This window comes from Motacilla alba, chromosome 12 (assembly GCF_015832195.1).
Source record: "Motacilla alba alba isolate MOTALB_02 chromosome 12, Motacilla_alba_V1.0_pri, whole genome shotgun sequence".
Classification (NCBI taxonomy): Eukaryota; Metazoa; Chordata; class Aves; order Passeriformes; family Motacillidae; genus Motacilla; species Motacilla alba.
In genome coordinates, this window is record NC_052027.1 from 9,262,242 (window position 1) to 9,273,551 (window position 11,310).

General features: G+C 66.4%; 4 protein-coding genes across 7 annotated transcripts; 2 read left to right on the forward strand and 2 right to left on the reverse strand.

The window, feature by feature from the left end:
• Positions 1-102: 102 nt before the first annotated feature.
• On the reverse strand, positions 103-2,107 carry ARPC4 (actin related protein 2/3 complex subunit 4). The gene is made up of 6 exons (XM_038148984.1): positions 1,953-2,107; positions 1,650-1,768; positions 1,209-1,320; positions 1,040-1,135; positions 741-911; positions 103-314 (listed from the first exon to the last, which is right to left on the reverse strand). The coding sequence occupies exons 1-6, from the start codon at positions 1,953-1,955 to the stop codon at positions 309-311; spliced, it is 507 nt and encodes a 168-aa protein (XP_038004912.1). The 5' UTR covers positions 1,956-2,107; the 3' UTR covers positions 103-308.
• A 198-nt stretch (positions 2,108-2,305) lies between these two features.
• Positions 2,306-5,320, forward strand: TADA3 (transcriptional adaptor 3). Its single transcript, XM_038148975.1, has 8 exons — positions 2,306-2,840; positions 2,970-3,220; positions 3,390-3,495; positions 3,649-3,790; positions 3,943-4,046; positions 4,148-4,257; positions 4,391-4,576; positions 4,653-5,320. Exons 1-8 carry the CDS (start codon positions 2,634-2,636, stop codon positions 4,843-4,845), a joined length of 1,299 nt encoding a protein of 432 aa, XP_038004903.1. The 5' UTR covers positions 2,306-2,633; the 3' UTR covers positions 4,846-5,320.
• A 347-nt stretch (positions 5,321-5,667) lies between these two features.
• On the forward strand, positions 5,668-9,349 carry CAMK1 (calcium/calmodulin dependent protein kinase I). Its single transcript, XM_038148977.1, has 12 exons — positions 5,668-5,796; positions 6,223-6,336; positions 7,044-7,175; positions 7,403-7,477; positions 7,545-7,683; positions 7,781-7,907; positions 8,002-8,077; positions 8,167-8,279; positions 8,389-8,467; positions 8,565-8,652; positions 8,740-8,866; positions 8,943-9,349. The coding sequence occupies exons 2-12, from the start codon at positions 6,251-6,253 to the stop codon at positions 8,996-8,998; spliced, it is 1,098 nt and encodes a 365-aa protein (XP_038004905.1). The 5' UTR covers positions 5,668-5,796; positions 6,223-6,250; the 3' UTR covers positions 8,999-9,349.
• On the reverse strand, positions 9,304-11,258 carry OGG1 (8-oxoguanine DNA glycosylase). Of its 4 annotated transcripts, none has more exons than XM_038148980.1 (7): positions 10,960-11,258; positions 10,598-10,811; positions 10,342-10,521; positions 10,077-10,255; positions 9,861-10,002; positions 9,721-9,770; positions 9,304-9,643 (listed from the first exon to the last, which is right to left on the reverse strand). In XM_038148980.1, exons 1-7 carry the CDS (start codon positions 11,029-11,031, stop codon positions 9,581-9,583), a joined length of 900 nt encoding a protein of 299 aa, XP_038004908.1. In that variant the 5' UTR covers positions 11,032-11,258; the 3' UTR covers positions 9,304-9,580. The 4 variants fall into 4 exon arrangements, with proteins under 4 accessions (XP_038004908.1, XP_038004906.1, XP_038004909.1 ...); XM_038148978.1 differs by having other exon boundaries at positions 10,598-10,878; XM_038148981.1 differs by lacking the exon at positions 10,342-10,521 and having other exon boundaries at positions 10,598-10,878.
• Between the last annotated feature and the right edge of the window lie 52 nt (positions 11,259-11,310).

Genomic DNA, 11,310 nt, shown 5'->3' on the forward strand with positions numbered 1-11,310 from the left:
GCTGTTGTGCACCTCTAGTTCCGTTCCTGCTCCCATTCCATGTCCTCCCCCCATCCCCCGGTGTGGCCCAGAGCGGCGGGAGGGAGGACACAGAGGCAGGGATACAGCAAACAAGACCGTTTAAAAAACAAGACGAGACAGGGGCAGCGGCCGGGGCCGCGCTGCCGCAAGCAGGGGCTGCTCCCGCCCAGCCCAGAGAGGGGCGGGCAGGGCCCGGCCCCGCCCGGCGATCCTCGAACGGGAGCAGGCACAGGCACAGTGCCCGGAGGGCACAAGCACAGGGGAGCCACGGGGTCCTGCACCACGGCCTAAAACTGGAGAGAAAACACACGGCTGTTAGTCACTGCTGGCAGCGCTCCGAGAACCCTCAGCGCCCCCCTGGCAGCTGGGATGGAGGCTGAGGGTGGCCACTGCGCACAGGGATCCGTGCTCAGCTTCTCCCGCTGCTTCCCCAGGCACTGCACATCCATCTCGGCACCCACCAAAAGGGGCTCATCCCCTAAGGCTGCTGCTGCCACTGAGCAAGCTCCGGGGGTCTCAAAAGCTGGCACTTCATGAGCAAAGGGGATACAAGTGCCTTTGGCATCCTTTCCTCCCTGTCCCCAAGAGGTTCCTTGGGCACGGTGTCACCCTGTCCTCACTAATGGGACTGGGGGCTCTGGGCACAAGGGCCACACTGGCTTTGACCCCACACCCTACTCCCAAAATCAGAGACCCCTCCTCCCATTTCAGAGTCTCACATTCTTAAGGAACTCCTCTGCCACGATGCGGGCCCTGGCATTGACAGAGAGTTTCATCTCACTGATTTCCTTGTCAATCTCCTCCATGAAGTGGATGACAAAGTCCACCAGCTTGTGCTTGTACATCTGCTCCGTGTGGAAGTTTGTGATCAAGAAGCTGATATCATAACCCTGCACAGGAGAGAAGGACCCTGGGGTTTAGCACCCAAACCGCTGGCCAGGCAAGCTCACATCCCAGTTCTGCACTGGACACCCTCCCAGTGCCAGGAGCAGAGCCAGGAGTTGCTTTGTCCCCTCACCTCCACGGGCTTCCTGCGCAGAATAAAGAAGTTCTCAGCCCTCATCATCATGAAGCGCATGAATTTGTGGCACAAGATCTTCTCGATCTCGTCAGCCTGGAGAGAGAAAAGGGAAGTGAGGCTTCCCCACAGGCTGAGCTGCCAGCCCCCCACCCAGAGCCCCCCTCACCTGCTTCACCGCGATGCTGACGCGCACGGAGTTAATGGAGCCCTCGATGAGGACCTTCTCCTTCTCATTCCTGCTGATGATCACCGGCTGCAACAGCAGCTCTTTGCTGCTCCTGCGAACAGAGGGAGGGCAGGAGTGACTCAGAAGGAAGCGTTTACTGTGGGAAACAGGGAAGGGGAGCCGCAGGGATCATGGGCATGTGGGGGCTTTGCTACAGGATGCTCTCACGTCCCGAAGATGCCCCTCCTCAGGGCAGACGCTCCCTCGGTCCCAAGCTAGATGCCCTTCCTCCTCCCCGCAGCTCCCCGGCTCCCTGCCGGCACCGGCCGTGTGCCTAAGGGCTGGGGGGCGGCCAACGCATGGCAGGAACGGGCCAGCGGCCCCCAGGGCGAGCAACCAGGGCTCCGCAGGGCTCTCTGGGTGTCCCCCCCGCCCCCGTACCTGACTTCCACCTCGGGCTTGTTGTGCCGCTCCACCACCTGCGAGGAGAAGTTCTCCAGGCACAGCGCGGCCTGCAGCGTAGCGCGCACCGCGTTCAGGTACGGGCGCAGCGTGGCAGTCTGCGGGGACACGGCGGCGGCGTCAGACCCCCGACCGCAGCCCGGGCGTCGGGTCTCGCCCCCTGCCCCAGCCCCCGACCAGCAGCCCGCAGCCCCCGCAGCTCCGCTCACTCCGCCGCCCCGGTTCCGACCCTCCCCAGCCTCCCCGCTGCCGCCGCCCCTCACGGGGCGCCCCCCGCCCTACCATGGTGGCGGCGGAGCTCCGGGCCGGCCAGGCGGAAGTGGCTGATCACCTCTTCCGGGATGCGCGGCACCTCCCACTGCGGCGGGAGGGAGGGGGGGCGGCGGGAGGCTCCCGCCCTGCGGCCCGGCCCCCCCGCGGCACGGAGCCGGGTGGCGGCGGCAAGACTTCGCGCGGCTCCCCCCGCGCCATGCCGCGCTTGGTACGGGCCTGTCAGCGCTTCCATATTAGGGAAGGGAGATGGAGGGCGGGCTGGGCCAATGAGCGGCGGCGCGGGGCGCGGCGCGGCCAATGGGCAGCAAGGGGCGGGGCGCCCGCGGGGCCGGAAGGGGCGCCCGGCCCAGACCCGGCCCCGCGGCCTCCGCTGCGCCCCGGGGCCGCCCCCGCCTCGCCCCGCAGCCCCCCGGTGATCGCCTCCGGTTCCCCGCCGTGATCCCCCCCGCCGGGTTCCTCGCCGCCTCGGTGATCCCCCCCCGCCTCGTTCCCTCAGCGCCCCGGTGATTCTCCGCACGTTCCTCTGAGCGCCCCGGTGATCCCCTGCCCCGGGTTCCACGGAGCCCCGATGCCCCCCGACTCTCCGTAGCCCCTCACTGCACTCCGCTCCCTCCCGCCTTCCCCTGTTCCCGGCTCCCCCGTGTTCCCGTCGGTGCCCCAGAGCCCGCTTGGTGCCCGGTGCCCACCGCCATGAGCGAGCTGAAGGACTGCCCGCTGCAGTTCCACGACTTCAAGTCGGTGGACCACGTGAAAGTGTGCCCCCGCTACACGGCCGTGCTGGCCCGCTCGGAGGACGATGGCATCGGCATCGAGGAGCTGGACACGCTGCAGCTGGAGCTGGAGACGCTGCTGTCCTCGGCCAGCCGCCGCCTTCGCGTCCTGGAGGCTGAGACACAGGTGCTGGGGCCGCGCTGGGTCAGGGACAGACTCTCTGTCTGTCTGGATCCTTCCTACCGAGGGGCTGCCTCTGGTCTGCCCCTGCCCAGTGCTGGGCACAGGACCCTCTGGGACACCACTCTCTTCCAGATCCTGACGGACTGGCAGGATAAGAAGGGCGACCGGCGGTTCCTGAAGCTGAGCAAGGACCACGATGTGGGCACGTCCGTAAAACATGGGAAGCCCAAGAAGCAGAAGCTGGAGGGCAAAGGGGGCCATGGGACTGGGCCTGGGCCTGGCCGGCCCAAGTCTAAGAACCTGCAGCCCAAGATCCAGGAATATGAGTTCCAGGATGATCCCATTGATGTGCCCCGCATCCCCAAAAACGATGCTCCAAACAGGTGTGTGGGTGTTGGGAGGCACTGGGATCATCTTTTTCCTTCCTTGGAGCACGTGGCACAAGGACTGCCTCTAGCCCGAGAGAAGAGGGGCCACAGGGGGAAAGGGGACATGTGTCACCTTCCACGTGCTCCCCTGCAGCTCCCTCTCACAGTTCATCCATTCTTGCAGGTTCTGGGCGTCGGTGGAGCCGTACTGTGCCGACCTCACCAACGAGGAGGTCAGAGTCCTGGAGGAGCTGCTCAAGCCGCCGGAGGACGAGGCTGAGCATTACAAGGTGAAAAGCTCCTAAGCCCCTTCCTCTGCCCTCTCTCCCCAACCCCTCTGGCACCTCACAGTGACTGTTCCTGCCTGGGATGCTGCCATGGCACTGGTGAGGTGGGAGGCAAGGCAGAGGCTCCAGGAGCTGTGCTGAGCCTTGCTCTTGCAGATTCCTCCGCTGGGGAAGCATTACTCCCAGCGCTGGGCACAGGAGGACCTGCTGGAGGAGCAGAAGGATGGAGCCCGGGCAGCAGCTGCTGCCGACAAGAAGAAAGGAGTCCTGGGGCCGCTGACTGAGCTGGACACTAAAGGTGCCCCAGTCCCACCCCTGTCTTTGCCCAGAGAGGCTGGCAGTGCTTGTGCCCAGTGGAGCCAAGCCCAAGAAAGGCTGAGGTAGCCCTGCCCCACTGCTCATCTCTGTTTCTTTGGGGTTGCTTTTTCCCCCCCTCACGCTTCTTTCCAGATGTTGATGCCCTCCTGAAGAAGTCAGAAGCCCAGCACGAGCAGCCAGAGGATGGGTGTCCCTTTGGTCCCCTGACACAGCGTCTCCTGCAGGCCCTCGTGGAGGTGAGTGGCTCCAATGGTGCCGTGCCATGGTGGGCTGCCCCTGTAGGGCATTGCCGCCAAAACCCAGCACTGTAACCCTTCCCTCGTGCTCCCTGTGCCAGGAGAACATCATCTCCCCTGTCGAGGACTCCCCCATCCCTGAGATCACCGGCAAGGACTCGGGAGCTGACGGCGCTGGCACATCTCCCCGCAGCCAGAACAAGCCCTTCAGGTGAGCGGCTGAGGCGGGCCCAGAGCTCGGCACTGCCCGTGGGTGCGCCGAGCACGCTGCTGGCTCCCTGCCACCGCGGGTCACAGGGAGCAAAGGGCGTGTGGTGGGCAGCGGCCGCTCTCCACCCCGGCAGCGTCCCCCACACCAAGTCGCTGGAGGGGCGGATCAAGGAGGAGCTGGTGGCCCAGGGCCTGCTGGAGTCAGAGGACCGTCCGGCCGAGGACTCGGAGGACGAGGTGCTGGCCGAGTTACGCAAGAGGCAGGCGGAGCTGAAGGCGCTCAGCGCACACAACCGCACCAAGAAGCACGAGCTGCTGAGGTGAGAGCGAGCGGGCTGGAATGGGTGCGGGCAGGGGGCTGCCCGGCAGGGCCTGACGCCCCCCTGTGCCCCCCAGGCTGGCCAAGGAGGAACTGCACCGGCAGGAGCTGCGGCAGCGCGTCCGCATGGCTGACAACGAGGTGATGGATGCGTTCCGCAAGATCATGGCTGCCCGGCAGAAGAAGCGCACGCCCACCAAAAAGGAGAAGGACCAGGCCTGGAAGACCCTAAAGGAGCGGGAGAGCATCCTCAAGCTGCTGGATGGGTAGCAGGGACCAAGGACCCCCCCAGTCTGTGTGGACCTCACCCGCAGGGGGCTGCCCTGCCTGAGCCCTGCCACCACGGGACGAAACTGGCACAGCCTCCCCCACGCCCTGAGTCTGCTCAGCCTCCCTAGTCGGATGAAGGAGCCCAGCTGCTGTCCCCTCCCTGTGCAGGGGACACTGTCACTGACCCAAGCTGGGCACCCCGTGGAGTTGCGGAGGTCCCTCCCTTGAACACCCCCACCCCGGCTGGTGGCTTCCACTCCCCCCTGCACTCCCCTGTTACTCGGGTGACATCAGCCAGGTCACCGCAGGGGCCAGATGTGGCGGCTGTGATGGCGCGATTCCCACGGTCCCCTGTCCCTCTCTGTGATGCGGGGCAGGAGGAGATCCCAGCCCCACGGGTGGACTGGGGGGAGCGGGGAGGGGAAGCGGCTGGAGGGGTGAGGGGCCTGGTGGGTGGGTGGCCGAGCTCTCCATGTACCGGTGGTTTCTATCGCCGCGAGCACCGGCAATAAAGGCAGCCGTGTGCAGGTGGTGGTGTGGTGACATTGGGGGACAGCCCTGCCCGGCTCTGGGGGTGGGTCCTGCTGCTGCTGGGCTCGGTCTGGGGCGGGGGGCGAGGAGCGGCGGGGCCGGCTCTGTCCTGCAGCTCCACTCGTGTCTGCCCACGGAATGCCCTCGCGTCCCCACAGCAGATGCGCGGGGGGCGATGCCGCGCCGCGCTCGCCGCCGTCCCCGCGCTTTTCCCGCGTGTCCCCGCGCTTTTCCCGCGTGTCCCCGCGCTTTTCCCGCGGTCACGCGTGTCCCCCCCGCCGCCGCGGCCGAGCCGCCCCCTCCCATTGGCGGCGGCCGCGCGCCTGCCCGCCCCTCACCGTGACGTCAGCGCTGTCCGGCGGCGCCGCGCCGGGAGGAGTCGCCGCTGCTCCGCCGCGGGGCCCGGGGCCGGGGCCGTCGGTAAGGGCGGGCCGGGGCGGGGGCGGCGTGCCCGCGCGCGGAGGTCGTGCCCACGCGTGACACCGAGCAGCGGCGGCGGAGCCGCGCATCGCCCGCGCCGCGCGGCTCCGCTCCCACGCGTGTCCCGCCCGGCGCCGCCGTGCCAGCCGGCGGGCGTGGGGAATGGCGGTGGGGACCCCCCGGGCACCTACGCGCGTGTCTGGAGCCCTCCTGCTGCCTGCCCGCCCCGCACCCGCCCCATGGGCGGGCATCGGGAGGGTCCCAGCGTGTTTCCCCCCACCGGGGCAATCTACGCCAAAACTCCTGCGTCGACACAGCTTGTTCCCATCGCCCCGGGATGACAACCGCCACCCCGTAGCACCCTGTCATCCCCGTGTCCCCGTGCCATCCCAGCACGCTGACAACCTGTCCCCACTCGTGTCACAGGTGGGAGTGGGTGGCCCTACGGGGCACCATGCCGCTGGGGCAGGATGGGCCCAGCTGGAAGAAGAGGATCGAGGATATTCAGCGGATCTATGATTTCCGAGATGTCTTGGGCACGTGAGTTGCAGACTGGGGTGACGCACCAGTGACAGCCCACTTGTGGTGTTGGGTCTGGCCCCTCAGGCTTTGCCCAGCCTTCCGTATGGAGTCAGCTCAAATCCTTGCCCAAGGTGGGACTTGCATATGAGGGGACGTGCTGTGGGGCACAGGTGCCACCTCCCTCTGGCACTGGCTGGTTCCTGGGCTGTGCTGAGGGTACCTGAGGGTGGTCCCTTGGCTGGCAGAGTGGTTCCTGGTGGTGCCCACGGCATGTTAAGGCTCTTAGGCTGGATTAGCAGGTTAATTATGTCAGGGCTTAGAGCCCAGCACAGCGCGAACGTGCTGCCCGTCCCTCCTGTCTCTTCCCCACCTGGGCGCTGCCAACAGCTCTGGCTGGCTCCTGCGTGGCTCTGGGTGCTACAGGATGGCACAGCAGAGGGCTACTGCAACCCACATGGGGGCTCAGCCTCAGCACAGCTCGACCTCGACAACGCCACAGCTTTACCCTGCCTGATATGGGGATGGTGCAGCCACCCCGGGAGGGCGGAGGGTTCCAGGCATCCTATCGCTGGCAGGGTCCATGTCCGGCCATCCCAGCCAGCCGCTCCTGCTTGCTTTTCTCCTATAAATAGCTGGACTTTCTGCCTGTCGCCATGACAATCGTGGCATGGCGGCATCGGCAGCTCTGCTCCCAGCCGTGCCCTGCTTATCCCTCACCCCCCCAGGGGGGCCTTCTCCGAGGTGGTCCTGGCGGAGGAGAAGGCGACGCGGAAGCTCGTGGCCATCAAGTGCATTGCCAAGAAGGCGCTGGAGGGAAAGGAGACCAGCATTGAGAACGAGATTGCCGTCCTCCACAAGTAGGGGCCGTCCCAGCACCAGGGTGGGGGTTTCACTCTGCGTCCCCCCCCACCCGGTACAGCCCCCCACTGCCAGCACTCATTGCTGCGTGTTATTGCCAGTGCCCAAAATAGCCAGCGGCGCGTGATGACCCGCGGCACGGAGCCTGGCTGCTCGCTGTCCCCTGGGGGCTGGCGTGGGGGCAGCCCGGTGCCCTCTCACCACACCCCTGTGCCTCCCCCTGCAGAATCAAGCACCCCAATATTGTGGCCTTGGATGACATCTACGAGAGTGGCACCCACCTCTACCTCATCATGCAGCTGTGAGTGACGTTGTGGGGCTCCGGAGGGGCGGGGGGGCCGTGCTGACAGTGCTGCCCATCCCTGCAGGGTCTCGGGGGGGGAACTCTTTGACCGCATTGTGGAGAAGGGCTTCTACACGGAGCGGGACGCCAGCGCCCTGATCCGGCAGATCCTCGATGCCGTCAAATACCTGCATGACATGGGTATCGTCCACCGTGACCTCAAGGTGAGCAGCTGAGCGGGGGACACACACAGCACTGTCACGGCACCAGGCAGGAGGAGACCCCAGTGTCACCCCTCCCTCTGCTCTCCTCTCCTCGCAGCCCGAGAACCTGCTCTATTACAGCATGGATGAGGACTCCAAGATCATGATCAGCGACTTTGGGCTGTCGAAGATCGAGGGCTGTGGCAGTGTCATGTCCACAGCCTGCGGCACCCCTGGCTATGTGGGTGAGCACCTGCCATGGGCTGCCGCCACCCTAGGTGTGGGGTTGGGATCCCCCCACAGGTTGGGGTCCCCTCTCACCACTGCCTTCCCCCCCAGCCCCTGAGGTGCTAGCACAGAAGCCCTACAGCAAAGCAGTGGATTGCTGGTCCATTGGAGTCATCGCCTACATCCTGTATGTATCCCCCTCCCACTCCCCCTCCTGGGGGCCTGGCACCTTGGGGCTGCCTGGGACCAGCAGCCCCCTCCCCACTGCCCCGCTAGGCTCTGTGGTTACCCCCCTTTCTATGATGAGAACGATGCCAAGCTCTTCGAGCAGATCCTGCAGGCCGAGTACGAGTTCGACTCACCCTACTGGGATGATATCTCGGACTCAGGTGAGCTGGGACCACCAGGGCAGTGGGGCCTGTGAACCTGGCACAGCTTCACAGTACCCAGAGGAATAGAGAACACAGGCACTCAGAGCTGCTCCATGCTCTGTTCCAGCCAAGGACTTTATCCAGCACCTGATGGAGAAGGACCCTGGCAAGCGATTCACCTGTGAGCAAGCCCTGCAGCATCCCTGGTAATGGGGAGACCTGTTGCTGTCTGCCCCCCTCTCTGGCTCGCCCCACAGCAGCCATGGGATAGGGGTGCCCTGGCTGACTTCTGTCTTGCTCCAGGATTGCCGGGGACACAGCCCTGGACAAGAACATCCACCAGTCAGTGAGTGAGCAGATCAAGAAGAATTTTGCCAAGAGCAAGTGGAAGGTGAGTGTGGGGTGCTGGTGGGTGTTAGGGGGTGCAGCAGCCCCTCAGGCACCCCATACCAGCTGATGGACACTGTGGGGTCAGTAGCAAGCTTTCAATGCCACCGCGGTGGTGAGACACATGAGAAAGCTGCAGCTGGGAACCAGCCAGGACGTCCCTGGGCAGACAACTCCCACGAGCCCCGGCGAACCGTTGGTTGGGGGGACCAGCACCGGTGAGCCCCAAACCCCTATCCCCATCCCAGACCCCTCAGGCCTGCCACCAGGATCTCACTCTGTTCCTCCCTGCAGGGTCAGAGTGTGGGCGCCCACCCTCAAGCAGAGCTCAGCGTCTCTCACCAGACTGAGCACGGCCCCACACAGCTGCCTCCACGGGGGCCCAAGGGGGTCCAGCCATGTGGGGTGAGGGCTCTGCAGTGCAGGAGCAGGGGAGATAGTGTGGAGGCACCCTGCTTGACTTGTCCTGGTTGTGTGGAGCTGCCCCCACTGCAGCCTCACAGCAGAGTTCTGCGTCGGGGCAGGAGCACACCACAGAGCCCCCCAGCTAGGGGCTTTGTCCCAGGCCCCTTCCCACACCCCTTCCCTCCCTCCACGTCCGGCCTGGCACTGTCCCACACCCCCAACCCCAGCATGTTCAAGGACAATTTTCCAAATGGATGTTTCTATTTTATTGCTTGTAATAAAGGCAAGAGGCCAAAGGTGCTTGGCTCAGCTCTGCACTGTGGGAGCTGGACACAGCCCTGACCCCCCCCAGCTTCACTGCCCAGGGCAGCAGCCCTGACCCCCCATGCACACCCCAGGCAAGAGGCAGCTGCCCACACTCCTCCATCCCAGGCTGGCAGCAGGTGCAGTGTCCCACTCAAGTCTCTGTTCCTCCTGGGGTGTCCCTAGAGGAGCCCACCCCCATGGCTGTCCCAGCCTCAGCTCTCTCAGGCCTGATGCTGGCTGCCGGATGGCTTCTGGCCCTTGCGGAGATCGGCACAGAACAGGACCTGGAATGGGGAGATAATGGGGTGGGCATGGCTTGGGGTGGGGGGCAGGAAGGCTGCCAGGAAGGAGGGGTACTCACTGCCTGCGCCCAGCCGGCACGAGGGCCCCACAGCTCCCGGAAGAAGTCGCCTGCAGAAAGGGTGAACACCAGTGTGAGGGTACACTTGCACCATCCATCATCCCCGAGGGTCCCACATGAGGATGCAGCCCTGCCCTCACCGATCTCCTGGTAGGCCCGGGGGGTGAGGCTCTTGCCACCCAGCGCCACGCCATAGCGCTGCCGTGCGATGTGCCAGACGTGGGTGTCCACGGGCACCGCCTCGGCCTTGTCCAGGGACAGCAGGCAGACACAGTCGGCCACCTGCCACCAGCAGCACGCAGTCAGCACCCAGTGCTGGTCTCTGCCCCCTGTCCCAGCCCCGTCCTGGCACTCACCTTGGCACCTACACCAGGCAGGGCGCACAGCACCCTCCTGGCCTCGGCGTAGGGCGCGGTGCGGAGCTGGCACAGCCCCTCAGGGCCGAGCCCCTCAGCGATGGCCCGCGCGCTCCCGCTGACGAACTTGGCCCGGTACCCAAAGCCCAGCGCCCGCAGCCGGGCCTCGGCATCAGCACCTGCGAGGGGCACAGCAGAGGGACGTGAGTGGGCACGGGCGAGGCCATGGCGATGTGACAGCAGCAGCAGCGGGGTGATGGTGGACCTGTGAGCGCCGAGAGGGATGGGAAGGCGTGGAAGGGCCGGGAATCGAGGCAGCAGAGGCGGCGGCCGAAGGCCTGGCAGAGGCGCTCAATCATGGCAGTGATGCGGGAAATGTGGTTGTTGGAGGTGCAGATGAAGGAGAAGAGGCACTCCACGGGGTCCTGCCTCAGCACCCGCACCCCTGCAGGCAGGATGCTGTGAGGGGACGCCGAGCAGGTGCTATGGCCATCCCTCGAAACTCCGTGGGGCCGCCTCACCTGGGAAGTCACTGGCCACCTTGCGGAACAGGGGGTCGGCCGCCCCCCAAGCACGGTACAGGGCCGAGAGCCCCACGTCCAGCTGGAAGTAGTCACGCAGGATCCGGTCCGTCTCTGCGGCGTTCAGCTTCGCTGCTTTGGCGGGGCACCCATCCCGCTCCTCCTCGTGCTCCTCCTCCTCGCCGTACACCGTGTACCAGAGCCGATCCCCGTCCTGCCGTAGTGTCCAGACGCGGCCCCCTAGCACACCCGTCCACGCCCCGGGGCTGCTCTCCCACCACCTGCCGCACACGGGGGGGTCGGGGCCGGCTCGGACGCGCCGAGCTGGGCCGGGGGACACCCGAGCCCCCGGGCTGGCTCACCGGAAGCTCTGTCCCGAGGAGAGCACCAGGTCCAGGCGCAGCTCGGCCGGCGGGCACGGCAACCAGCGCCATAGGGACGGGCAGGCGGAAGGGGCATGCCGCAGCTTCATGGGGGCCGGGGAGCCACGGCGCGCCGCTGCCCGCGGGGGCGGCGGGTCAAAGCACCGCCCGGCGCTGCGCGTCCAGCTGCCCCACAGCCCCGGCCCGGCCCCACACCTTCCCACAGCGCCCCTTCCCGTGCCCCCGGCCCCGCACCTCCTGCCCGGCCCCGCCACTCCCCACCACGGAGGAACCCGCGCGGGCGGAGCGCCCGCCGCTCCCCGCCCCAGGTTCCGCTCGCAGCCGGAAGCG

Bases quoted from the DNA above. Each gene is read 5' to 3' on its own strand.
- ARPC4 (XM_038148984.1), bottom strand. The intron at 1,321-1,649 runs GTACGGGGGCGG...CTCTGTTCGCAG, and splicing joins AAGCCCGAGGTGGAAGTCAG to GAGCAGCAAAGAGCTGCTGT. The intron at 1,136-1,208 runs GTGAGGGGGGCT...TTCTCTCTCCAG, and splicing joins TCAGCATCGCGGTGAAGCAG to GCTGACGAGATCGAGAAGAT.
- TADA3 (XM_038148975.1), top strand. From the start codon at position 2,634: ATGAGCGAGCTGAAGGACTGCCCGCTGCAGTTCCACGACTTCAAGTCG. The intron at 3,791-3,942 runs GTGCCCCAGTCC...GCTTCTTTCCAG, and splicing joins GACTGAGCTGGACACTAAAG to ATGTTGATGCCCTCCTGAAG. The intron at 4,577-4,652 runs GTGAGAGCGAGC...TGTGCCCCCCAG, and splicing joins AAGAAGCACGAGCTGCTGAG to GCTGGCCAAGGAGGAACTGC.
- CAMK1 (XM_038148977.1), top strand. From the start codon at position 6,251: ATGCCGCTGGGGCAGGATGGGCCCAGCTGGAAGAAGAGGATCGAGGAT. The intron at 7,908-8,001 runs GTGAGCACCTGC...CTTCCCCCCCAG, and splicing joins CGGCACCCCTGGCTATGTGG to CCCCTGAGGTGCTAGCACAG. The intron at 8,078-8,166 runs GTATGTATCCCC...CTGCCCCGCTAG, and splicing joins GGAGTCATCGCCTACATCCT to GCTCTGTGGTTACCCCCCTT.
- OGG1 (XM_038148978.1), bottom strand. From the start codon at position 11,069: ATGAAGCTGCGGCATGCCCCTTCCGCCTGCCCGTCCCTATGGCGCTGG. The intron at 10,879-10,959 runs GTGAGCCAGCCC...CGTGTGCGGCAG, and splicing joins TCCTCGGGACAGAGCTTCCG to GTGGTGGGAGAGCAGCCCCG. The intron at 10,003-10,076 runs GTGAGTGCCAGG...TGCTGGTGGCAG, and splicing joins TGCCTGGTGTAGGTGCCAAG to GTGGCCGACTGTGTCTGCCT.